The sequence below is a fragment of the Artemia franciscana genome, chromosome 8 (genome assembly GCF_032884065.1).
Source record: "Artemia franciscana chromosome 8, ASM3288406v1, whole genome shotgun sequence".
NCBI classification, from domain to species: domain Eukaryota; kingdom Metazoa; phylum Arthropoda; class Branchiopoda; order Anostraca; family Artemiidae; genus Artemia; species Artemia franciscana.
In genome coordinates, this window is record NC_088870.1 from 17,976,849 (window position 1) to 18,003,892 (window position 27,044).

Below are 27,044 nucleotides of genomic sequence, written 5' to 3' on the forward strand. Positions count from 1 at the left end.
TATTTACTTTCACTCCGCAAAATAGTTTTTAACATGTTTTTGTAACTAACATCTTCAATAAAAATCGACTCCTTTGCAGTTTGAAATATCGTTTTTAGTCTCATCAACGGCTTTGACGTTCTTGGCAATCTGGACATGTTTGCCTCTTTTGAGGAACCTGAAAAAAGGGGAGTCCGTTTGGGGAGCCGGGTCATCGAAAAAAGTGGGGTTCTTGGGAAACATTATTAATAGCTCTCTGAATTTTTGGTTGTACAATAATTTTGATTATTACTAATACTTCAAAAATCGATGTTTTGATAAAATGTTGAAAAGATAGCCTTCGGTTTGATTGGACGTAGGTTGCTTGTGCCTATTTAGAAAAATTAAATGTATGGTTTCTTGAAATTCACATATAGCAATATAAAGCATTAAATATACATATTTTTTTAGAGTATTACTTTTATTATTATTCAAAATTTACAAGAAACAAATGAACAGTAGAAAGCATCAGTGCTAAAAAGAGAAAGTTTTTCCAAGTGATTTCGTCAGAGTCGGAAACAGGCAATTTATCGAATTAATTAATGTAAAAATTAATAATGTGCTTGCTGATTTGGTGGATCCGAGGTTCTTTTAATGTGATATGTTCTTGGACCTCTCTCCATGCTCCTATTCGGGCTGGGGGAATACGTCTTCACAGTTGGCCAATAGGAACACTAGTTTACTGCGTCTTGAGATGGAACAAAATCAATTTAAATGATTTAAGGAAACAAATCTTCCCTTCTTGACATACTTTGTGACGTTAGACCTTGACCTATTGGACATGGGTATCATGTCTAATAAGTCAATAGTAAGAAGATTTGTTTCAAATGGTAATGTTTCATGAATAAACTGTTATAATTAAATGATCAAGTTTTAAGTTTGTAGCCAATTTAATGAGCCTCTGCCTCGTAGTCTTTTCCGTTCATGATGGTAACTGGCATTATGCCCTTGAAACGGCGCTGAGCAAGGCCCTTTTCTGTATCACAAAATATTTATGTCTTTATTTACTATTAAGACTGTATATTATATGAATTGTTTTACCATCTCAGCATTTTTCTACACGTTGGGCTTGGGTGCTCCCTTCCTAAGAAATGCTCAATAATTTTCTTCCATACAATTTTTTTAGTGTCGGGACATGTTTGCCTCAAATGTACTTCTATCTCAAGTATCACCTCTCCTCCCCTCCCCCCGATAAAAAAATCTTAGGATCCATTTTGGGAATAATAAAAAAAAAAGAGAAACAACTTCCGTTTCTCTTGGTAACAGCGAAAAAAAATATTAAAAAATACAAAAATGGCGATATTTTTTTAAACATTTTGCAGTTACTCAATTATTTCATATTTCGTGATCGTTTACGAAATATGATAGATTGTTGTGGGGAATTTTATTTTAGAAAAAGAAAATCTTTCGGAATGTCGTTGGATCTTGAAAAAGCCCAAGGTTTGGACTGAGTGGGATAGAGTCTCAGGTAACTCAACGCTGTGATGAGCTTGTAGCAATAGTTGCAGCATTTGGCAGTATTGAATTAGGAAGACAATTTAGATGGTTTTCTGTTATCTTCACCTGGGAAGTTAATGGATCAGTAGAGAATTTGCCCGCCCCTGGTCTGTAGTAGCTAGTTCTATTGTGTTTGGTCTAGCATTACTGGCCAAATCGTTGAAGCTTTATTATTCACACTGTTATAGCAACTGGACACACAAGTCTACTCGTGGGCATACAGAAAAGGAGGGAGGAGTCAGGTGTGTTCGCATATTTAAAAATGATTACTTATCACATTTGTTCTTCTGAAAAGTTTTACATATTCCAGTGCGATTTTTAAAATCTTGTAGATGGGAGGGGAGTGTCCCCTACTAATCCCTGCCCCTCGTATACAGGTATAAACACCAAAACCAAGAAGAACAATAGGGAATTTCTCAAGACAGTGGGAAACAAATTAGAATGAATATTTTGGCCCTATGTCCAAGGGCCGTCCTCAGCAATACAAATAAGAAAAAACAACTTACAAGAGGATAAAATCAATAACTATTGATTATTCTATTGTTCTTCTTGGTTTTGGTGTTTGTGATGGAAAGGCAGTGTGGTCTTCATCGTTATTTATACGGGTATATGCCTTATGTTAATGATTATCTGTTAGAATGGTCATTCTGACCAGTATAATAGGACTGGTACTAAGGAATGTTTACTTACATAAAGATCATTTCTAGTTGTATAAAGATCTTAAAGATCATTAGGATATCCTTTGGATTGTAGTTCATTTTACATACCTTAGGAATTTTTTCGGGATTTTTACTTACATAAAGATCATTTCTAGTTGCATAAAGATCTTAAAGATCATTAGGATATCCTTTGGATTGTAGTTCATTTACATGCCACAAGTAATTTCTTTTTCATGGCTTTTTTTTCAAATAATTTGTAATATTAATAATAAGCGAAAACTGGGGTATTCTGAAATTGTTGGCAATCGTGGACATTTCTGGTCAGTTACAAAACTACTCGAGTTTCTGCGATTATCCCGTGTTAAGCTTCTGCGTAAAAATAAACTCAAGAGGGTCAAGGAAAATTACTGTGACTATTATAAACTGTAATATATTTACCGCAATCATTTCAAAACTAGACGCTAATTAGTCAGTATCTTTCAACAGACATTGTTCTCTCCGAGGAAGAATTAGGTTCGAATTCAATTGAAGATCTATCCGTCTTGGTTCTGAAAACTGTTTTACCCTCCTATTTTGCGAATTTGTATCGTTTTCTTTTCTTGTGCTTCTATTTATTTGTGTTTGAGTTTCCTTTTCTCTTTTGCTCCACTTTTTTCCCTTCTGTAAGTTGATAGGCAATGTATTATTTGTTACAGTTAAGTAGCATAATTATATGTTTTTTATGTAGGTGTGGTGGGCCGTTATTAGTAACTGACATCAATCGAAGGAAAAGCATATTCCAGTTAAACCAAGAATCACGGCTAATGGTAGAGGCTGGTGTAGAACGAGAAGGATCTGATCTGGCTGGAGTAAGTGCTAGGTTGCATTGGATGGAATATACGGCGTTTGTATCTACATCTGCCTCAAGGTTTTTTGTTCTTCCTTTATTCATTTTTTTGTATTTTTTCCCATGTCTTATCATTTTTCAGCATCATCAGAATCTACTTTGCTTTATTTATACAGTGAATTATATGCTTGTAATTAGGTCATGTGTAGGAATTTGTTAGGAGTATGGCGCCACTACCAGGAAGGGGCATAAAGGTATGTCCATCAGACCCTCATTCGTTGTTGTTAACTTCCAACTTTAATCTGGATAATAATCGTTAGGTCTTATTAAAGAAAATTTGTTTAGATTTTTTCACCAGAAACTGCTTATATAGCCAAGTCAAAAAAATATTTTTTTAATCTGTTGAGTAAAAAAAGATCTGTTGAGGTATTTCAGAAAAAGAAACTAAAAAGTAGAAAATAGAATTTGCAGACTCTGTAATCAAAATATACTAGTCTCTCAGTGAAACTTTTATTTTTTCATTGTCTTGTTACTTTGTAAATATGAAATGCTTATCGTCGACTTATCATGTTACGTACTCAAGATCTTTTAATATACTTGCAAATATTTCACTAGAAAAGAATCGGTTGTTTAAACAGTTTAGTTTCATCCCTTAGTTACCTAGACTTAATTCTACGCCAAGGGGCGCACAAGGCAGCAATGGTAGACCTCCAATTCAGCCGATGTTATGCCAGGAGCAAGAGCTCGTTCAGTCCAGAGACTGACTTGGTGTTTTGTGCTGGCTTCTCCCTCGAAAATCAGGTGGAGTCCAAAGCCATACTTTGTGTGATAGGCGTTTTTTATTCATCAGATCATATACCCTTGCTGCTAAATACATGTATTTTTTAAATCTCATGGTGGTAATAAAAAGCCTGTCCCGTCTCAAATGGAACTAGCTTGTTCAGTCCTATTTTCCAAAGCCAGTTCACAGAGATCTACTGTTTGCACTTATGATAAACGACATATATATGAAGTTTTGTCAAATCTAACAACTGAAACCTTTTTGAGCAACCAACGATCATTTTCAACAATTGTTGACATGGGTTTTTCGAGCTGTCCTCTATATTTTTGCCAAAACTTTTCAATCTTGAAACGGCATTTCCTAATAAACTGAATCGACTCTATGTAGCTTGTTATGTTAAATTAGTGTATGACGTCACTACAATGTTCTACTATAATGTTAATATTACGTCATTAGTGGTTTTAACCTGAATACAGCCTTTTCTTTTAGTACAGGATGTTATTGCCGTACTATGATGTAAGTCATAGCATCTTGAAAAATGTGACCATAAATCTATATATATAAAATCTATATATATAAAAATAAGTTGTCTGTGTGTGTGTGTCGAGTGACGTCATGTTTGTGTGTCGACTGACGTCATGTTTGTTGATTGACGAAATTACACACCGGGACATCGGGACACAAATGACGACCGGGACATCTATCTATCTATATATATATATAAAAATAAGTTGTCTGTCTGTCTGTCTGTGGTTCAGGTTCACGGAAAAATGTTTAATTGTAAAATGACTGAAGAACCTACAATGGCAACAGCCGAGGAAGCTGCTCAAAGAGTCTATGCCAAAAAACTTGCGGCTGATAGAGAAAGTAAGAAAAGAAAGTGTGCCGAGGAATCACAAGAACAGCAAGAAAACAGGCTTGCAGCTGATAGAGAAAGTAAGAAAAGAAAGCGTGCCGAGGAATCACAAGAACAGCAAGAAAACAGGGTTGCGGCTAAAGAACGCAAAACCGCGCAGTTAGATGAAAATCCACCTGGAAAGCGAGAGTCAAAACATATCAAAACTGAAAATGATAGCGATGATGATTGGGTTTGGGATTTTGACTTGGATAAGGTCATCAATGCCTACCAGATTTAAGTTAAAAAACAAAGGTTCGGCGATGTGTACTTCATAGTGACGCTGAAAAATAAAGAAGAAGAAAAAACTGAAAAAATGTAAAAACTAAAAAAAACTAAAAAGAAAAAACACTCAAAGATAAATTACAGACCGGGACACAAATGACGACCAACACAGAGGGAATATAAATGACGACCAGGAACCTCAAAGAAAAATTACAGACTGGGACACCCGGACACAAATCACGACCGGGAATATAAATGGCGACCGGGACGCAGGGACACAACTACAACGGGGACGCCGGGGGCACAGGCGGGATATATAATCGACGACTGAGACACAGGGATTGTTTGAATAGAAAATACAGACCGGGACCTCGGGACACAAATGACGACCGGGACACTGGGACACAGGGAATATAAATGACGACCGGGACACTCAAAGAGAAAATACAAACTGGGACACCAGGACACAAATGACGACCGGGACACAGGGAATATAAATGCTATTTATATGCACAGACAATGGGACAGCGAAGAATGTTGTATATTCGCATGTTTTACGTAGTTTAAAATATATATTTATATCTATCTCTATTCACAGGTGGGACACAGGGACACAGCTACAATGGCGCGTAACTAATATGGCGCGTAACGACTTACGCCCGCGGGGGGGCTTGGGGGGGCGCGAAGCGCCCCACCAACTAGGTGTTGGGGTGGCGCGAAGCGCCACCCCAACAGCTAGTATATATATAAAAATAAGTTGTCTGTGTGTCGAGTGACGTCATGTTTGTGTGACGACTGACGTCATGTTTGTTGATTGACGAAATTACACACCGGGACATCGGGACACAAATGACGACCGGGACACCAGGACATAGGGAATATAAATGACGACCGGGACACTCAAAGAGAAAGCGACCGGGACACAAGGAATGTTCGATTAGCAATCACCATCAACAAAGCACCGGGACACAAATGACGACCGGGACACAGGGAATATAAATGACGACCAGGACACTCAAAGAGAAATTACAGACCGGGACACCGGAACACAAATGACGACCGGGACAAAAATGACGACCGGGACACAGGGAATATAAATGACGACCGCGACATTCAAAGAGAAATTACAGACTGGGACACCGGGACACAAATGACGACCGGGACACAGGGAAACAACAACAACGGGGACGCCGGGGGGCACAGGGGGATATATAATTGACGACAGGGACACAGGGAATGTTCGATTAGCAATCACCATCAACAAAGCTCAAGGGCAATCATTAGAATAATGAGGTATAGATCTGAATACAGATTGTTTTTCCCATGGACAATTATATGTTGCATGTTCAAGAGTCGGTAAACCTGACAATCTATTTATATGCACAGACAATGGGACAGCCAAGAATGTTGTACATTCGCAAGTTTTACGTAGTTAAAAATATATATATATATCTATCTATACTCACAGGTGGGACACAGGGACACAACTACAATGGCGCGTAACGACTTGCGCGCGCGGGGGGGCTTGGGGGGGTGCGAAGCGCCCCCACCAACTAGGTATTGGGGTGGCGCGAAGTGCCACCCCAACAGCTAGTAAATAATATATACAACAATTGCTCGCTTTAACAGAGCATAAAAATAATTTAAATCACCAAGCTAGGGCCTATAGGTTATTTTGAAATGTTGATTGTGTTCAGTTCAGTTCAGTTTATTAACATCAAAATAAATGGATAACAATAACTCTCTACCCCTACAAGGCTCCATGGCCCGTTACATAGGCGATAAAACAAAATAAATACCAAATAAAGAGTCTCTTCTTAAAAAAACCAGAAATCCAATTAAATAATTTTGTGTTATTTTTATTTACCACTTCGTCCTCGAAATTCAAATCCAAGTCCACACCATCTCCCACCATCATAAAATCACAACAATTAAAATTAAATAAATAAACGTGCTCAAGCCTAGCAACTAGGGATGTCGCCCTACCCTCATTATTCATCATATTATTAAACACTAGCTGTTGGTGTGGCACTTCGCGCCCCTCAAGCCCCCCTCCCCGCGCGCGTAAGTCGTTACGTGCCATATTAGTTACGCGCCATTGTAGTTGTGTCACTGTGTCCCACCTGTGAATATAGATATATATATGTTTTTAACTACGTAAAACTTGCGAATATACAACATTCTTCGCTGTCCCATTGTCTGTGCATATAAATAGATTGTCAGGTTTACCGACTTTTGAACATGCAACATATAATTGTCCATGGGAAAACAATCTGTATTCAGATCTATACCGCATTTTTCTAATGATTGCCCTTGAGCTTTGTTGATGATGATTGCTAGTCGAATATTTCCTGTGTTCCCGTCGTCATTTATATATCCCCCCTGTGCCCTTCCGCCGTCCCATTGTAGTTGTGTCCCTGTGTCCCGGTCGTCATTTATATTCCCTGTGTCCCGGTCGTCATTTGTGTCCCGTTCTGTAATTTCTCTTTGAGTGTCCCGGTCGTCATTTATATTCCTTGTGTCCCGGTGTCTCGATTGTCATTTGTGTCCCCATAAACTTTCAGTGAAAGTTTCTGCTTTGTACCTAGCTCCGTACCCTATTCTCGCCTGGTGTAGATATCTATACCGTAAATAATGACGAAGACCACTCTCTTTTGTTGTTGTGATATCTATACCATGCGGGAATATCTATACCACCGATGTCTACCTGGACATTAACATACTAAGATAGCCATTTCGTTCAAAATAGTCTGAAGGTCATACAACTATGCCTTCGGGGTTGACAAAACCCCCACAGCCCCCATGGCAAGGGCTATAAGTTATGCAAGTGGTTTATTGTTAACATGTAAGGTTTTTATGGGAGGTGTGGTCATATGGACTTGGGAAAAGGCTCACTCGATTTTAAATTGAAAGTTCAAATTCTCTTTTTTGGAGCCGAGAGTTATTAGAAGGCAATCAGCCCCCCCCCCCAAGTCCTTTTTCTGCAAATGCTTCCAATCAAAACTTTGAGATAACCATTTTGTTTAAAATAATCCAAATGCCAATTAACTATGTTTCTGGGTTTGATAACCCTCTTCTAGCTCTTGCGGCAAGAGTTAAAAATTATGAAAATTGCCCATTGTTAACATATAAGGTCTTTGTGGAAGAGATGATTGTACTAACTTTGGAGGGACACATTTGATTTGAAATTGAAAACTCCAGTTCTTTCTTAAGAGTCAAAAGTCATCGAAGGGCAAACAGCCCCCCACCCCCTTTTCTCAAAATGTATTTGGTCAAAATTTTGGGATAGCCATTTTGTTCAAATAAGTCCGAGACCCCCCCCCCCCCAGCCTCGGGGTAAGGACTGTAAATTCTGCAAGTTGCTTATTGGTTCTTTGGTACTTTTGTTTACTACTCAACGGGGCAACTTTGAAATTACCGGGCAAGGGTTGTAAGTAATGCAAGTTGCTTATTGTTACTTTGATACTAGTTTTGATACTGATGAAACTTTGATGTTGGAAAAAATTGGTTTTGAATGGAGAATTTGAAAAACGTGGAACTTTGCCAATCAAAACCAACCAAAAATGGATTTAAAAAAAAAAACTTACTGAAAAAGAGTTTTCAAAGAAAAATAAATGCAATATTAAACTTAAGATCAGCAGAAACAAATACCCATCATAATTCTAACTGAAAACGACCATAAATTACTAATAAAGAATAAATGAAACCCAAAACGAACAGAAATTAAATAAACAATTATAGCAAACAACAGGTACTAATATAAATGAATGAATAAATCTTATAGCGAGTAAAGCCTAAAATTGAATATACAAATCAAGCATAAAACGAAGAAGAATCACTACAAACAAGAGTTTGGCTACTGCCCCCTTCCTTAACTGTAAAAGTCAAAAACCTACGGTGTCATCGGCGCTTTACTGAAAAGTATATGTGTCTTGAACAGTCTTGGAACGAACCAATAAAATTTAACCAGATATTTGATGCATAATGAAATTAATTGCTGAAAGCTCTTTAGTTCAAGATTTATTTCACTATAATTTTTTTATCAGTGTTGTAAGAAAATATTCGTAATATAATTCGTTTTCAGTAAAGCGGCAATTACGCAATTGCTTTTAGACTTTCACAGTTAGAGAAGGGGGTAGTAGCCATCTTTTTTGTAGTGAAACTATGTGCGTCTTGAACAGTTTTGGAAAGAACTAATAAAAATTTAACTGAATAATTGATACATAATTATGTTAATTGCTATAAGCTTGTCAGTTTAAGATTTTATTTCACTGTTATGTTTATTTTCAATGTTGCAATAAGTACAAAAGAAAATATTTGTAAGACAATTCGTTTTCAGTAAAGCGCTAATGACGCAGTAGGTTTTAGACTTAGGGAAGGAACCAGTAGCCTTGTGTGTAGTGATTTTTGTTTGTTTTAAGCTTGGTTTGCTTATTCAATTTAACTTTTACTCGTTTTAAGATTTATTAATTGATTTATATCCTGTTTTTGTTTCTTTGCTATGATTGTTTATCTAATTTTTGTTCCTTTTTGGGTTTCATTTATTCTTTAATAGTAATATCTGGTCGTTCATAGTTTGAATTTTCTTAAAAAACTTAATTTTCCTTTAATTTTCTTTGAAAAACTTCTTTTTTTGAAAGTTTTTTTCAAATTCTCTTCTTTAAAGATAGACTAGCTTGCGGGCGATTTGACCTTAGCTTGGTAATACGGGACCCAGAGATCGAATCACGCTGCAGGAATGCACTGCAGGGCCGACGTAGGGACCATAGTAGTCAAAAAGCGTCGTTAATTCTTAAATAATAATAAAACTAGCTTGCGGGCTTACGGGATGGTTCTGAAAGCCTTGTGAATTCATTGTTAACCTTAACCTCGAAAAATTAAACATCATCAACCGTAAAATTACTCATCTATGAACAGTTATGTATAGTACAGCGGCTATAGAACTCTCCTCCTGAAATGGAAGATTGAAGTTTAAGTTGTTCTATAATAATGATTTTCCTGGTTCAAAACGACATGGTTAAAGGTTGAACTGGTCTGAAAGTTCGAAATTGTATTTGTTGACAAAATATCGGTGATAACCAGACCTGCTCTTAGAAGGAATGCACCATCCTTCGAATACTCCAGAAGAATTTGAATTGATATTTTTTACTGCCGAAAGCGAATTCATGCTCCTTAGGAGCCGAAGCACAGGTGTAATTTGATAAAATTTTGGTGATAAATGGAAAGAATTTTGGCAACCAGTCATGTTGTAGTAGTAATAATAGCAATTTTATTATCCAAAAAAATAATAGAGACAAAATCAATTAGTAGCACACCAAAAGCGTCGCTTGCGAGGGTGTGCTATTAACTAATAGAAGAGGAAAAAAAAATAATGAAAACAAAGAACAAAAAAAAACAAAAAACAATGAGTTAATCTATAATAAGCTGAAGGGTGAAACCGTGTTACCGAAAAAAAACTTACATAAATAATTCATACACAATAAAACAACATAGTATCATGATCCCGAAGCAAAAACAAAACAATAATTATTGTCAATTTTAATTCCATCAATCTCAGTCTGTTTTGAAGGTATACTTACCAAGCAACCCCACACGCAGCTCAGATTCAAATTTACTAATGTGTAATTCCTTGGTATTTGGGAAAAGCTTATTCCACAGCTTAGCCCCTCTGTAAATAACTGAGAAAGCAGTCTTACTTGAAACTAGGCGAAGATCCTCAATATCTCCACTTGTCTGAGTTCCGTGACAATGAAAATTGGACTTTTCCTGAAATATTCCTGTAAAATAGTCTGGACCGCACCCATAATAATACTTGTACATAAAAACCAGTGTATAAAAATCACCCAATCCAGCTGCAGGCATTATATTAATTATACTGTACATTGACCTGACCGAATCCCAGTTCCCTATTCCACAAAATGACCTAAGGCATTATTCTGCAGCACGCGTATTGGGCGAAGTATTGAGGGGGAAGTATCAAGCTGTACAGACGAACAATACAAAATAGAAGGATGTATCAGAGAAAAATATAATAACCGTAAAACAAATGAACGAAAAAAGTGTTTTAATTTACGGATAATCCCTACATTCCGCAATAGTATTTTATTTATAGCTTTTACATGGTACTTAATGAAAAATTTTCGTCAATAATAATCCCAAGGTACTTAACGGAACTTGACCGCTTAACAATTTCCTTCGGTGAAGCTATTTGCATAATACAAAAATAATAATCCGGAGACCGTGAAAATATAACAAAATTTGACTTACTTATTCAAGTAATTTTTACTTATTACTTGGTTAACCTGGTTTAGCTTCAACCAAAGACATGTCATAGTCATTGCTGCATTAATTGTGGAGCAGCACACATCAATGTCACATCATCAGCAAATGAGGGTGTAGTGATCCTGGACCCAGAAGGTGCAGGATCGACTAAATCCCTAATTCTAGAAGTAGTTGCAACAGGATTTGGCAGATCATTAATCAAAAAGAGAGTAGGACCTAAGACAGAGCTGTTTTGGACACCGCATTGCAAACCAAGATTAGAATATTGGAAGCTACAGTGACGACAGTGGTCAAATATGGCTCTGAAGCATGGGCGCTCCGAAAAGCAGATGAACATTTACTAGATGTTTTCCAGAGAAATTGCCTACGGATTGTTCTGGGTACCCGGCTGACTGACCGTATTTCAAGCAGTAGGTTGTACGAAACATGTGGTTCAATCCCGCTTTCTAGGGCTATAATGAAAGAAAGGTTGAGATGGCTAGGTCACGTTCTACGGATGAAGGATGACAGATTACCGAAGATTGTCCTTTTTGGCCAACCGTCTGGGGCTACACGGAAAACAGATCGTCCTTGTCTGGGTTGGAGGGATGTCAGAAATAAAGATTTAAAGGAAATGGGAACTTCCTGGGAGGGTGTAAAGAGGGAGACTTTAAATAGATTAGGTTGGAGGAGGAGCGTGCGTAGCTGTCCTCAGGCGGCTTGGTGCTGCAGTGAGTTATTATTATTAGTAGTAGTAGTAGTAATCGTGGTGCACTACTACTTAAGTAGTATTGACCTACTACTCCACCTGGGCTATGAAAACAATTGTGCTTTTCTTCATGGTTATTTCTCTTGATGCATGGAAATTTTGCAAAGAAGACATGGTTCTAGATTGCTAATAGCAACATAGTATCTTACTAGGTTACTTGCTACCATTGCAACCCGGATTATAAAGAGGCATATCGATTTTTTATGTACAATCTTTCCTATAAAAAATGCAGTTTTTCGAAAAAATTGATTTTTTTTAATTTTTTTCTGTTAATTACCAAATGTTTCTAAATCGAGCAATTTTTCTTTAAAATGAGCCATTAAAACGCTCTCTATGATCTTCCAGTGCCCCGCTAGCTGAGGAGAAAAAATCAGAAAGAAAAAAGATGCTGTCGATGCAGAATATCGTTGTTTCAGTCACTTTTCTTGTTTTTGTTGTTATTCAAGGAAAGGGATTGTAAACTTCTTGTTTTGATCTGACACTAGTTTTAGAAGATATGGGCTATTGTAGTTGTCGAATGTGGTCGTGTCTTACTAGGTTGCTAGCAACTGTTGTAATCCTGATTAAAGGAGGATCGTGGCAATAGGAGCACCTATCGCAGCTGGCTTGCTTGTAAAACTGAAATATTTCATTTTTTTGGTAGTATGATTTCCTAAAGGGAAAAAGGTTGTTGCTATGTGTTTTGTGAGCATTATGTTCCCTATTCGACTGACCAGCAGCTGTGCTTGATGACCTTTCTTTTGGAAAAAGAGTGTTGCTATAAATCTTGTAAAAACTATTTTCACTACTTGACTGCCCACTAGACTCTGTTTTTAAAGCAGGTTGTGATCTTGTCAGTTTAATGAATTCCTAAGATCTGTCTGATACTATTGTTCTCAAACCTCTGGATTCATTTTTCGAGATGCTTAGTTACTGCCCAATATTCACATACCTATGTCAGTACGGGGAGAACATTACTGCTATAGATGCGTAACTTTTTTTTTTTATGGAGTAAGCCGTATTCTTCCACACGTTCCTTGGCTTATTAAAAGCATTTCCTGCGTGTACAATACATGCGGAAATTTTGCGCTCAGGGCTTCCGTCAGATTCAATGAGGATCCCCCATGGAACTTCAATTCTTCAATCTCCTCAAGTAGATCAGTTCCAACTTGTAGTGGAAGGGGAGGTACTTCATTCACATTATTTGGCATGATTTTCGTTCTTTTTTTACTAATTGACACACCTGCTGGCTCTGCCTTATTTGGAGTTGAGTGATGTTTTGCTGCAGCTCCTCCCTCAAATGAGATAAGAGGGTTATGTCATCACAAAGGCTCCCGTCAGATTCAAGGAAGATCCTCCAATGGTCTGAAATTCTTCGATATCCTGAAGCAGATCAGTTCCAACTTGTAGTAGGGGCAGGTACTTTATTTACATGCTACGCGTGACAATTGAGTCCCAAATCCCTTCCCAAATGTGGTCCAATATAGCCCTAGACTAAATAAGTTGAGGCCTTATAATGAGGATGAAACCACGATTTTTTTGTATTTGAGAGTGCTAATGTCTCCCAAAATTGATTCGAAATCTTCATCTTCTTGAGGGTTTGTTTTGCCTCTTGACGTTCCACCAAGTGTTGTAATGTCTTGTTTTTTATTGCCAATATAAAAGTTTTGGTTTAAGTTTGAAAAGCTTTAATAGTTTAACAGATTTTTGTCAACTGTTATATTTATTTTACGGTTTTTAACAAAATCTGAAATCAAATTGACAAGTTTATTAATATTACCTAGTATTACCATTTTCTTGGTTCTGCTAAAACACGGACAATCATTTTCCTTGAGATATTTCAATAGTTTTATACTATAATGTTGAAAATTGTAATATTTCAGTTACTATGGGCTGCGTTCGTCTTTTACTAGAAACATTTGTGAAAGCTTCCGAGCATGTGGGCAAATGGTTCGTAATTCTAAACTCCAATCAACTAAAAGCCCAATGGCTTTAAAAATTTCCCTGAATTCTTTTCCTTCTTATTGTGCAACTTTGCAAAAGTATTGCAAAAACTTCTCTGGTTATATGCATAGCACGAACTCCTTTTCGTTTTGTTTTCATACGCATAACCCAGAGGAAAAATCTTACGGATTTTTCTTAGTTGGAATAATAAAAGACGAATCCCAGGGAACTAGGCAGCAAAGTCAGTCAAATATGGCACCGTACCCCAGAGAAGCAACTATTCAAACGATACTCGTGTATGATGAATACAGTTTTTTTGTAAAAAAAAAAGATGATTTTATTAAAAATATAGTGTTTTCTTAATTATAAAAGGCACCAGCGTGACCTTAAACAGCTCTCTATATTGTTCCAGTGCCCCACTTTCTTTTCCATTATCAGTGAAGAGAAAAAACGGAAAAACGATGCTTCCCATGCAAAAGAAAGTGATTTTACTTGTTGTTCTTGCCAATAGATTTTCCTTTTTGCTCAAGCCACGGGACTGTAAGTTTCGTGTATAGTGTTTTCGGCCAAGGTGATTCTAATGCTATGCTTCTTTTCGATCATAAACAATTTTTAGGGGTCTCAAGCTATTTTTTGTCTAACTAAGGGCCGTGTTATCATTTACTAGATTGTAGCTACCGCTGCAACTACGATAACCAGAAATAAAATTGTAGTCAGGGATGAAAAATTTATTATAAGCGCTTTAATGAGCAAGCAATAATGAACAGTAAAAAACCTCATTTACAGATCTCATTGGCGAATACAAGAAGAAGATAGTGGGGATAATTTAAGCGATTCTAATTCAGAAAGTGATGAAAGCAATGGAGGTGAATGCATTTCAGCCGATTGTTCTCCAGTTCCTAAAACCAGAATGTCTGTTGAAGATTCTCATCAAATTCGTCACGCTCTCCAAAAAGGACTAGATAAAGAACAGTAAGTAATTCTTTTTTTCAAAGTTAGTACCTTTGGAAACTTTTTTTTTTCATTCTAAAGTCCTTTCCAGCACCACAGTAACAAGGATTTTGATTTGGACAGGGGTAGAGGGCATTCAGGCAAAGATCTACCCGGCTATTGTAATTACCGAGAAGTGTCCATTTTTAAGTGATTCTTCCTGTTTCGGTACTGAGTGATATTGGAACCCGGTACAACCTTGCACCCTTTTCCCCACCCCAATGCTCTGTTAACGTTACTTTTTGTTTTTTCTATTTTGTGTTTTAAGTTGCCGTTTTTTGTTGTTGTTTTTTTCGCTGAGCTTTGATTTCTTATTACATTTTGTGTGGAAAAACTATCTGGATTCTAGTATCCATTGTCGTTGGGCGTGGGGATATGGACTCTCATTGTGGCTCGTCTTCTAACCGCAGACAATTTGCTGTCTTTTCCTACTGCAGTCCTAGCACCGGCATCCGGCTTGTGGCAGGCTTCTATACATGGACCGGCACTCGGACGCGGCAGGCTTCTCTACTTGGACTCTCATTGTCGCTTGTCTTTTAACCGCAGACAATTCAAGACAATTTGCTGTCTTTTCCTACTGCAGTCCTAGCACCGGCATCCGGCTTGTGGCAGGCTTCTATACATGGACCGGCACTCGGACGCGGCAGGCTTCTCTACTTGGACTCTCATTGTCGCTTGTCTTTTAACCGCAGACAATTCAAGATAATTTGCTGTCTTTTCATACTGACGTCTTTTGTAAGATATTTTATCATTAAAGCAAGTCTGATTTCTAACAACGATGTCTACTAATCTTCAAAATATTAGTTTTATTTTCTAAGGTTTTTGAATTGTTGTAATCCCTTGTTAAAATGTATAGAAATATTTGTACAATTATCATTTTTTTGCTCTTTTACTATGTCTTTTAAAAATATTTACGGCTTTTGAATTATTTTAATCCCTTGTTAAAAAATGGAAAAACATTTTTGCAATTACCAGTTTTTTGCTCTTTACGCAATCTATTGTCTTTTCATACTGTATCTATTCAAAGATAGTTGATTATTGAAGCCAGTCCGATTTCTAACTACGATATGTACTAAGCTTGAAACTTTCGGTTTTCTTTTTTAAGGTTTTTGAATTGTTGTAATTCCTTGTTCAAATATATACAAATATTTTTTTAAGTTATTAGTTTTTTAGTTGTTTTACTTTTAGTTATTACAGGAATAACATGACGTTGCAAAACTTTAGGTGGCAAAAATTTAGAAACTAAGCACTGAAAATGATAATGAACACATACTCGATCTAGCAAAAATATTTTTAAAATGCCTAAGCCAATACGAAATCTGGGATATCATCACTGGTCCCTAATGAATCAAATTCAGACGCATTAATGACTTCTTCCCATTGTACTGCACTTTTGGAGAACTCAGCACCATTATATCGAACCAAACGATGATACCGTTTAAATTTGGCTTTTGTCTTACTTTTTATTTCAAACAGTTGGCCTTGCAAGGGCCGCCCACACGCAATCCAGATGTGAAGCCAGAGTTTAGCACGATATAGTACTAATCACTATAATTGTAAAGTGAAACTAAATTCATATGTGCGACTTCGGTTACTTGTCCTTTGAGACAAAGATCATAAGTTGTGATATCCACAAGATCTAAAATTTTCAAAAATTCCAACTTAGGATTGAGATTGAAGGTCAACTTCAAGTAAAAGCAGAAAATGATGAATTAATTCTCAAATTTAGCGTTAAAAACATGAATTTTGGTAAAAGAAAATATTACATTTAATAAATAATAACATTTCTTCAACGTGGGTAATCTTATGAAGAATGACCAAATCGTTTAATTTGTGGTAAGTTTCACTGGAATATCTGGTTTTGCATCTAGACAATAGCCCTCTTTTTATAAAGCCTGACTGAAATGAGAATATTTGTCATACGATATATACATTTAGGGAAGCATAATCTGGGGACCCAAATTAAAGAGCAATCCATGTATTGGAATCAAGGCCGTATCCAGGAGGTTCGAACTCCCCCCTAAAAAAATATATTTTTTTGACTCGTAATGTATTTTTTAAAGTTCCCCCCCCCCCCCCCAAAAAAAAAAATCCTTTTCTACCCCCCTCCCCAAAAAAAAATCCTGGATCCAGTCCTGATTGGAATAGATGACTGTGAACTATCAACCCATTATTGGATTTGAATCGAATGGTTGAATTACTGTTATATTCTTTGGTTGAAATTCCTGATTAAATATGAATAATTTTGTGATATTTTCAATTTTTCGTATAGAGACACTAACTGGTCTATGAAGTCAGACAGGAGTGTAGGAAACTGCTCCACATCTTTAGACAAACCACTACTACCCTCAAGGTACTTATCTGGTGTTAGTATCACTATGAACGCTGAAGCTGGTGGGCTTCTCCCTTGTGCTGTAAGGTAAGCACTTTTCATTTTGTTGGCTGTAGTAGAGATAAGCAAGAAATATCCAACGATAATCGAATTATCGTATTTGGCTCTTTTTCTTACTTCATATTGTTTAATAAACAATATCGTAGCGCAGTGTAATCAGGAAAAGAATAGAAAAGCGTAAGAAGTTATTTTAATATCACATCTCTCTCTCTCTCTCTCTCTCTCTCTCTCTCTCTCTCTCTCTCTCTCTCTCTCTCTCTCTCTCTCTCTCTTTTTTTTTCTTTCTCTCTCTCTCTCTCTCTCTCTCTTCTCCTGTTGATGGCTGATTATAAGCTTGATATTTGTTTTTGCCTGACTGTGTATTTATACATGCGAAACTTGAACTTGCTAAGTAAAAGTATATACTTTTGAAAAACAAAAACAGGCAGAACACTAGACACCTTTAAGTTTGGAGAAATCTCCCAGTCATTTTGACCCTCATGATATTTTAAGGTGTGTAGGCTTGGTACAAAAAGTTCACAAATTAACCCTTGACAGAAATTACATGCGCTCAAAGTAAATATATTGTAAACTAGCTAAACCGAACACCAACTTTAGGTGTTCGGTTTAGAATACCGAACACCTAGTTGGTGGGGGTCCTTCGGACACAGGGCATCGAATATTTCCTGCGTCCCCGTCATCATTTATATATCCCTGATATAATATCAAATATAAGTTATATAAACCTGAATATTTTACCTTTGAATGTAATGGAATACCACTCGTACAGTTCATTCAAGAAACAGCCCGTTCCCAGGTGATAGTCCGAAGGTCTTTTCAGAGAAAATACAAATAGCGGCTCAAATTTGCGTTTTTTGTATTTTATTTAGGAATAGCGACTTAACCGGAAAAAATGTACTTGAATTGATAATATACATGGTGTCAAGTTTGTGAACACCAAAGGCCTAAGCTGCTGTCCCTATCGATCGAAGCCATTGGAGAAAAACGACGTCAGGATGTATTGATGGGGGATGTAGGCCCTGTTGAGCTTACGGAGGCAACTAAGAAATATTTCTGGTTACAGAATAATCACTAAAATGGAAACATGGCTTGAATCAATAGTAAGGAATTTCAGTTGCTGTACAAAATTTACCGATAACATCTTCTCTGCTCCAAACATAATCAAAAATAATTAAATTAGTTTATTTACATAATAATAAAAGGATAAATAATCGTACAGAGCCGATGCTGGTGCATAGGGTGTCGACTGGATGTTTCAGTTGCTGGGTCTTTTTTACAGGACAATTAACAACCTTGCTTTGCGCCGCCCAAACTTCCTGTGGCGGGAATCCACTGTGCTACAACAGGGTTGTATACATTAAATATATGATAAATTATAAATAATTAATTGGCGTAATTAAGACGTAATTTAGGCGTACTTCTCATATTTTACTAGCAATATTTGTTATTTTTTAGAGGAAGACTGCGACATGGACGTCATTTTACGTTTCAGTCGGCCAATACAGAGATTAGCAATGCCGTCACTTTTGTCACTCCCTCAGTCATTGGCAGCATGGTGACGAGAGAAAAACCCTACGCTGCGGCCGGCGGATGGCTTCAAATTCTGGTTGATGAAGAGCTGTTAGAAGTAATGGAAGCTGAGTTTAGAATCCTTAGCATTGATTCGGTTAGTAATGAACAATAATGACATTTGGGCACGGATTCAAGGAAAGAAATATGGGTGACAGCCCCCTCCCCCCAAAAAAATATATGTTGCCATATCCGTTTGTTTTAAATTAGTTATTAATTATGGTCAGTAAATCATAAATAATTAGTCAGTAGATCATAAATAATTAATCAGTATATAAGTATATAATAATTAGTCAGTATATAATAATTAGTACAGTATATCAGTATATATTAGTCAGTATATTAGTCAGTATATATAAGTAATTATTCAGTAAATAAGTAGATCATAAATAATTAGTCATCAATAATCAATTAGTCAGTAAATCATCATTAGCAAAGTCGGTTTACAAATCCTCTTGTTTTTGCTTTTTATTATTGATTTTTTTTTTTTTTGTCAAAAGCTTGAAACAGTATCATTAGACCAAAGATAGTCGTGGCCAAATATTCAGACTTCTCTTCCATTTCAAGTACCATTTAATGGAAAATATTACTTTACAGAAACCATCCAACTTGCATAAATTAAATTATAGCTTTGCAGGAAGAATCCAGTCCTACTGCTACTATCATTGTCAATTTTGCTATATTTACCCCATTTCCATTTTTATCAGAATTACTTTTACCATGATCGCTCTTTCAACAACTATTCCTTCCATGATCACTCCTATCAGTTACTGCTACTAAGACTATCCGTGCCAAAACTCCTCTAGTCACATCTGGTCCTTCCGCATGATAACTCTTGCCGCGTCTGCTACTACTATTACCATGACTTCTACTGTTACTATGCACACTACGACTACTCCAATTAAAAAAATTGTTACCACAACTTCTACCGCACTGAATCCTTCCGCAAATATTCAGATCTAGACTGCTCCTACAATGCCTACTCTTATTACGACCACTCCCACCACGAGAGCTGCTACTACGTAATCATAATTTATTAAGATAAACTCTTATTATTTATAAAAGCTAACTGTAAATGTTAATACAATTAACAGCCAAGGGGCTATCATTCTTTGTTAATGCTAATAAATACTAGCCAAAGAGCCTGTCTTATCTCCCCCTTGAGATTTTTTAGAAGAAAATGAATTAATTCGCTCTCTCTCTCTCTCTCTCTCTCTCTCTCTCTCTTTTTTTTTTTTTTTTTTTTTTTTTTATGCACGTTTTAATTTATTTGACCTATTTTTTTCCCTTCGTACTTTTATTTCTCTATAAAAAAAGGCTTCCAGATTTAAAGCCAAATTGTTTGGATTTTACTATAATCCGTATAAAAGAGGTACATAAACGCAAAACCCTTTAAGTTCCCATATGCGCCTTCCCTCCCCCCCCCCCAAAAAAAAAAAAAAAAAATAATCTTGAAAGTTTAGGCTCGAACCCAGCCGTGAAACAAAACAGGGTATGCTTACCAAACTATGTATTAAATTTGTCACCTTTCAATGAAAGCTGATGACTTTAAGCAATCTGTTTAAGGAGAAATACTCGCTTGCGTTCAAGTTTAAGACATAATAAAAAACGTATACTCTTTTGTGGGGATGTGAAACTAATTGACTGATTGGAAATGCTCCGGAAACAGACGCGCTTTAGATAACCGTTGGGTGACATCATGTGGTTGTTTTTAGGTCAGTAATTGGCTAGGGGCTATGGACACTGGCCAGTTATGTAAAGTAAGATGTATAAAACTGTGTCAGTTTAAAGATGAACCGAAAATAAAGTTAGTTGGAGAAAAATAAAGAAGCTGATTCAGAAAAAATGAAATTTGAAAAAGACTAATCTTACTATGACTAGGTGCACTCCTACCAAGTTTCTATTATCGTTTGACTGACGTCCTAGCCGAGTTGATTGGTGCGCTGGATTTCAGGATCCTTTGTCTGAGAGGGCGAAGGTTCAAATTCTGGTGTACGCAATTATTTAGTTTGGGACGGGGGTCAGTGGCGTGACTCTGTAAGCTTAGCCAGAGTCAACCTAGTTCTAAATGGGTACCTGGAGAAATCTCGGGAAGGTAAACAGGAAGGGTGTGCGAAAGCACAGGATGGTTGGCCCCCAACCCCCCATTGCACTTCCTGGCGGAAGGACCAAGAAACGGGGATCAGCACCGTCGGTAGAGACTGTAAAGTCTAATGCCGTATTCTTTACCTTTTTTTATTGATGTTGCTACTATTATTAACAAACTTATGTTTAATGTATATTGTCATTGTTTTAAAACTTTGGGCTGTCTTTGACTTCTATCTTTAATAAGAAGTCGCAAATTTGTTTATATATATTTTTGTTATGTTGTACGAGCCTTACAGGATTTCCTTTTTTGGGGGGGGGGTCATACCCTGTCCCTCCCCTGGACTGGTCCTTGCCTGTAGGAATGTATAGTAATCAGTACTTCGTTTAAGAGAGACTCAAACCTCCTAACCACTGGGTAGAATTGATGTAATATAAGATGACAAAACAAAATTTATCTGATTTAGTAAGTATTAAACGCCTCCTATCCTATGCACGCTGGAAAGATTTGTTGATATTACTCATAAAATTCTTAACTGTTTGCACCTATGATTAATTATTGCGGGTTAAACAGCAAGAAATTAACAGTTCTTTCAGCCTAAAATTTTTCTCTATAACAAGATTCTACTCTCTTAAGTACATGAATACATGTTAAATTGTAAACTTGTAACAGAAACACGCAGGAAAAAGCCTTCAGCTTTTCTTAGCTGGAGAGAGTAATAAACGAATCCCGGGGAATCAAGCAGCAGAGTCACTAAAAAATGACATCATAACGAATATAGCGTCATCTTGTATACGAAGATGCAGCTTTTTGTCTAAAATTTTACTAGATTCTAAATATTAAGTTTTGGTACTCACGAAAAGTACTAGCTATGGCAATTTCTTTAAAGTGAGTCCTTAAACAGCTTTCTCTGATGTTACGGAAGAAGGAAAATTACCCATTCAAAAAGTGATTTTCCCTGTCGCTGAACCCATAGGACTAAAAGTTTCCAGAATTACGTTATCAGCCGTGACTAATTCAATGGTGTACTTTTTGCTTCGATTTGATACCATTTATGAGGGGTTTAAGGCTATTTTTTGAAATACTTATAAATCTGTTTTTGAAACAGCTACAAAGGACTTGTTTTTAGCTGTTGTTTTTTACTATGGCCGTGGTTGGTTCATTACTAGGCTAAAGCTACTGCTGCAACCATAATGTGTAAAATTTCAAACTTTCATAAAGTCCAATACATCATTAAATCTTTTTTACTTCAAATTAATAGAATGATCTTTTCCACTTGTACCTGTATGACTATTTAATGTATGTTGATTCTTAGCGTCTCAAAATCTGGTAGGGAAATTGTGTGTGTGTGGGGGGGGGGATTAACCAAACTTCTAAATCTATGAAACGTATTGAACTTTTTAATTGGTTTATTTATTTATAGCCCACGCAGTACAACAGTAAAGAGAAGAATGTATAATCAATAAAAATATTTTGATAAAATAGTTGTGAAGATAGGCATAAGCCATATCTGAGAGTTTTCTATGCCGTAACTCTAACCTAAAATTGTATCAAAAACACCGAAGTAGCTCATAAGTAGCTCACTAGAGTTAACCTAGAAATAATGTAGAATTTACTTACTGGATTCCAAAGAAAAGATACAAAAATGTTATGATGATTGCGCAGGTTTTCAGTTCTTTCTTTCCTCTTTACTTTTTCAAGCACATTCATCACCTCGTTTATATTTCAGATTGAACTTCCTAAAACATTTGTTTGGGCTGAAAGGAAACTGGCCATCACCATAGTTCCTGACGAAAAGTGGCTTTTATAACTAGATATTATGTTGATTTAGCTTTTTAGGTATTGAAAAATGGTTTTAGCACCTTGAAAGGTGAGGTGTGCTTTTGGCAGCTTTTATGAAGTATAAATAAGGAATTTTCAATTTTAGAAGAATTTAGTGCCTTGTTAGTGACTGAAAGAGTTCTTATTTAGTGAGCATTGTGTGAATGTGCCAATTCAACTAATGTTTCAATTTTATTCAACCCCCCTAAGTTGATAGACTTTTAAGTGCAAAATAACCTTTAAAATATCTCCGGCTAGAAAGAAAATGCTCAAGTTTTGAATGGCGAAAATTTAAGAAGAGGAGACTTAGCTGTCACTTTTTCCGGTGGATTATTTTAGGCGTAATTCCTGGTCCCCACAATGTCGAAAATTTGTAGTGACATATTTTCACTATATAGTGCAATATATATAGTGCGATATATAGTGCAATTTTCACAGTGGGTTCTTTGAATGCTGCCATTTCATTATTTATTTATTGTTGGCTTTGAATAGAATGGGATGGATGAGGAGAGTACCTAGCTGTGTTGGCCTCAGGTGGCTTAGTGTTACAGTGAGCTATTAGCAGTAGTAATAGTATCCAATCTGCTACGGATGGTCATAAACTTGTTTTTAGCTTAAATGTAAATATAATGAAAATATGGTATTTGACAAAAATCCCAAAAGGAGGCTAATCTTCCAAAATAGAATTTAGCTCCTTAGTTTTTTCAGCTTGGCAAATAGCGGTTGCTATTTATTTTTGTGAAGCTAAGGTAGTCATGCTACTTCTGTGAGGGCTGGCCCCCTCCCCTCTCTTGGGGTTTTAAGTATGACTGAAGTTTCTATGTCTACCGGTTGCAAGCCTCACTAGCCTACTCTCAAATAAATAGATAGTACCCGCTGTTTCCCAAAGGGATTATCTTATTTATTTTTGTTAGATTGGTTTATTTTTCTGTTTGTTTTTCAACTATAAACATTTTAATATCGCTCCACCGTATTATTTATTTATGTGAGATTTGCTATGTAACTTAAGATGGGTAAATTTTCGCTTATTTTTTATGAATGCTACGATTTTTGAACTTATCATAAAAATAATAGGTATAGTTTTGGAAAGTACATAAAATGTCGCGGAATAATCTCCTTAGTTTTGCTTAGTATCGCTGAAACATTTGATCCTGTGTCTAATAGTATTCCGTCTTCCTCTGATGTACCAGGTAATACGAGGAACTGTAGAATAGGCTAGTCATCTGTTTTTAAAAGCATCCCGCATTGAGCATGAAAATTAGAAGTTGAAAATTTGCCTATTCGCTTGCTAATTTACCTCAAATTCGATGGGAATTAAGTATAAAGCTGAGTAATGACATGCAAAATGCTACTCTTCATGAAAGAAAGGATATGAGCTCACTCAGCTGCGCTTATTTGAGCTCAGCTGAAATAGTCATTTCAGTATGAAATAGTCATCACAGTATGAAATACTGTGAGAGTCAGTATCATGGTTGAAGCGGTTCAGAATGTATGAAGATCGTGGCCCTTAAGTAGGAAGTTTTTATTGGCAACATTTGAGAGTTTCGATCAAGTGGGTTGACCCGTCTTTACTTGGTTTATTTGGAATAAGCTAAATTTCAAACAAGAAGTCAATGGGCCTTTTTGTTTGCATGGAGGAAAGAAGTCTCAAAAAAGGAAGTTTCGATACAAATTATTTAATGGTTCTTACTTTAGGGGTGTATTAAGACCAATTATTTAGGATTAGTCTTACGGGATAGCAGTCTTCTCTCGTTTTAGTAAAAGGGGTAGGTGTTGAAGATTATTCGCTTACAAGCAAAGAGGGGAAGGGGGGATGCTTTTGAGATCATGACTGATCTGGAAAATGTCACCTCGTGAAAACCTTAGGATTAGGATCTGAAAATTGTCTTTGTGGTCCATCTTCATAAAATATGTAATAAGAACAAAAAGTCGTCTCGTGTAGGTATTGGGGTTTCGACATTATATTTCATGGGATGTTAGCAACGAGGCGGACATAGTGCTTCCTCGGGAGTTTTAAGTGTGTATGTGAACGATTAGCGGATCTTTTTTTAGTGAATATCAAGCGTTATTCATCGCAGATGATTTAAACTTGTGAAGCATAGACGCTGTAAGATGAAAAGCTGTTAGGTCAAGTCATTATTAAAGACGTTAAATTATATTTAATGGACTTAAACGTCTTTTTTAGACATTTCCATAATTTCAGTGTTAACACACTCAGTTTTTTGGATTCGAACTACAAAATTTTCGTCTGTGTCTGTAGAAACTACAAAAATGAGAAAAAAAATACTGTTAACCTTATAATCCTACGCTGAAAGAAAGGTTCGTATTGTGGTAATGCGAACGTTTCTGCTTCTTCGGAAAAGTTTGGCTACATGCATCTCATGTTTGTAGTTATTTTAGCTGAAACTGGCTTCGTTTTTTCTCATTTATCTTTTTTCCACCCTAAATCTCAACGTAACCCCCAATGGGTAGGGATTATTCCCTCCCTGCCTGGATATAGGTGGGTATAGGTGGTAGAGGGTATATGTTCCTAATAAGTGACAGGCTGAACCATTCTGGCTCAAACTGGCAAACCACATTTAATGCAAACGCACCAGCCCTTAAGATATGAGGTTTTTCGAACTTGAAATTCTGGCCTGTGGTTTGACTGGAATACTGAGCTTTGTGTGTAGGGCATGTGATCTATTGTCGACAAGTGTGTTGTTGTGTGTAAATAAAAGCATTTACTAGGAAAATTTTGATGTCTAAAATTCGTGGAAACGTTTAGCTTGGGTTGAGAATTCAAATAAAACACGAAAATATAGATAAGACCTTCATAAGGTTTACAAAGATTCAAAAATGTTTAAAATTAAAATCAAGTCATAACACAGAAGCGATCTTTCGTCACTCTTCAAATGGAAAATTTAAATATCTGTTTATAATGTTTCGTTTGTTTTTTTCTTTATTACTTGACTAAAATCAACTAGAAATTTGACGAATAAAGATTTTTTTTCGGTTGGTGATCGTCTTCAACACTTGTTGTCAAAAATGTACTGTGAATGTGTGCAAACAAATTTGTTGGTTGAAGTTGTTGACAACAAGTTTTTTGTTGACTAGCTGGATGTTATTTATAATTCCCCTTTGAGATTCTAGTTGATAAAAATAAAAACTAATCAACTTGTTTACAAACGGATATTTTGAATATTATCAAAAAAAATCCTGTTCATGTAGCTTTTTTTAAGTTTTTCCTAGCTGACCAGACATATTACACTTTATCTCTATGTTAATTATTTATTATTTCACCCTGTTTAGTTGTATTTTTGTTTTTAAATGTCATGTTTAGCTACTTTTATTGGTAGATTTTGCTCCATTTGGATTTGGGCAATTACGGACGGTGCCTTTGAACCTAGCTCCCCAAAAGATTTTGTTCTTTATAATTTTTTTTTTCATAATTTCATGTATTTTTCTTAATTCGTCCATATTTTTTGCATCTTCTTAGTTTTTCTCACCTTTTTGAAATAAATTTATGCGTACGTACCTATGTATTTGTGCCATTTTTTTATTAGCTTTACTCAATCAGGTCTCTTTTCAGTCTACCAATCAACAGATGATTTGGTTATCAAATAGTGTTGGTTATCAAATAGTGTTTTTTTTTTTTTTTTTTTTTTTTTTTTTTTTTTTTTTTTTTTTTTTTTTTTTTTTTTTTTTTTTTTTTTCAACATCTTAGGGCTTGGTGATTATTTCTACAATGCATGAGATCTGACTTTAGGATATTAATAGACTCCTAGATAAAATCAATAAAATCATATAGAGGAGAAAATTCCCGCCTTATCTGAGATTGGTCTCAAGGATCCACCCTCCCCTCATTCGGATATTGGGGGTTAAAAAATTACTTTTTCCATTTACTCACCCCTTTCCCTCTCTGTGCTCTCCAGGCGTAAGAGCTACGTGCTAACTTATCTGATGCGCTCAAAGATATTGCAGGAACGTCAAAAAGGCGTACCTGCAAAATCTCAGGAAAGACTAAGGGTATCAAGTTGAAACTTCCACGTTGTCAAAGGGCGTATAGATCAATTTAAAATAGCTTTTTAATTTCAAAAACCTCTCGAATTCTTGAAATATTACCTTGAGTTCTTGAAAGATTTCTTAAAAATACTTGGAAATTACGTATGTAGTGTAGTTTTTTGTTGTTGTTTTTTTGTAAAGTTTAGTTATTAGCTTTCTTCCTTTTTTGGTGTCTAAGTATGTTTAGTTTGAAATCTTTGAAATTTTTTTACTTTGAAAAATTCATAATTAAATATTATTAGCAGAAAAATTGTGGGATAATCACACTCAATAAGTACGTAACGGAAC

General features: G+C 36.1%; 1 protein-coding gene across 2 annotated transcripts in view; it reads left to right on the forward strand.

Moving 5' to 3' along the window:
• The window catches only part of LOC136030077 (suppressor of fused homolog), a 62,175-nt gene extending 35,943 nt beyond the window's left edge, over positions 1-26,232 (forward strand). For both annotated transcript variants that reach the window (XM_065708724.1, XM_065708725.1), the window contains exons 6-10: positions 2,902-3,081; positions 14,641-14,826; positions 17,117-17,263; positions 18,692-18,902; positions 22,621-26,232. In XM_065708724.1, coding sequence (XP_065564796.1) covers positions 2,902-3,081; positions 14,641-14,826; positions 17,117-17,263; positions 18,692-18,902; positions 22,621-22,701 — 805 coding nt within the window. In that variant the 3' untranslated portion in view covers positions 22,702-26,232. The remainder of the gene's footprint in view (positions 1-2,901; positions 3,082-14,640; positions 14,827-17,116; positions 17,264-18,691; positions 18,903-22,620) is intronic.
• Positions 26,233-27,044: the final 812 nt, after the last annotated feature.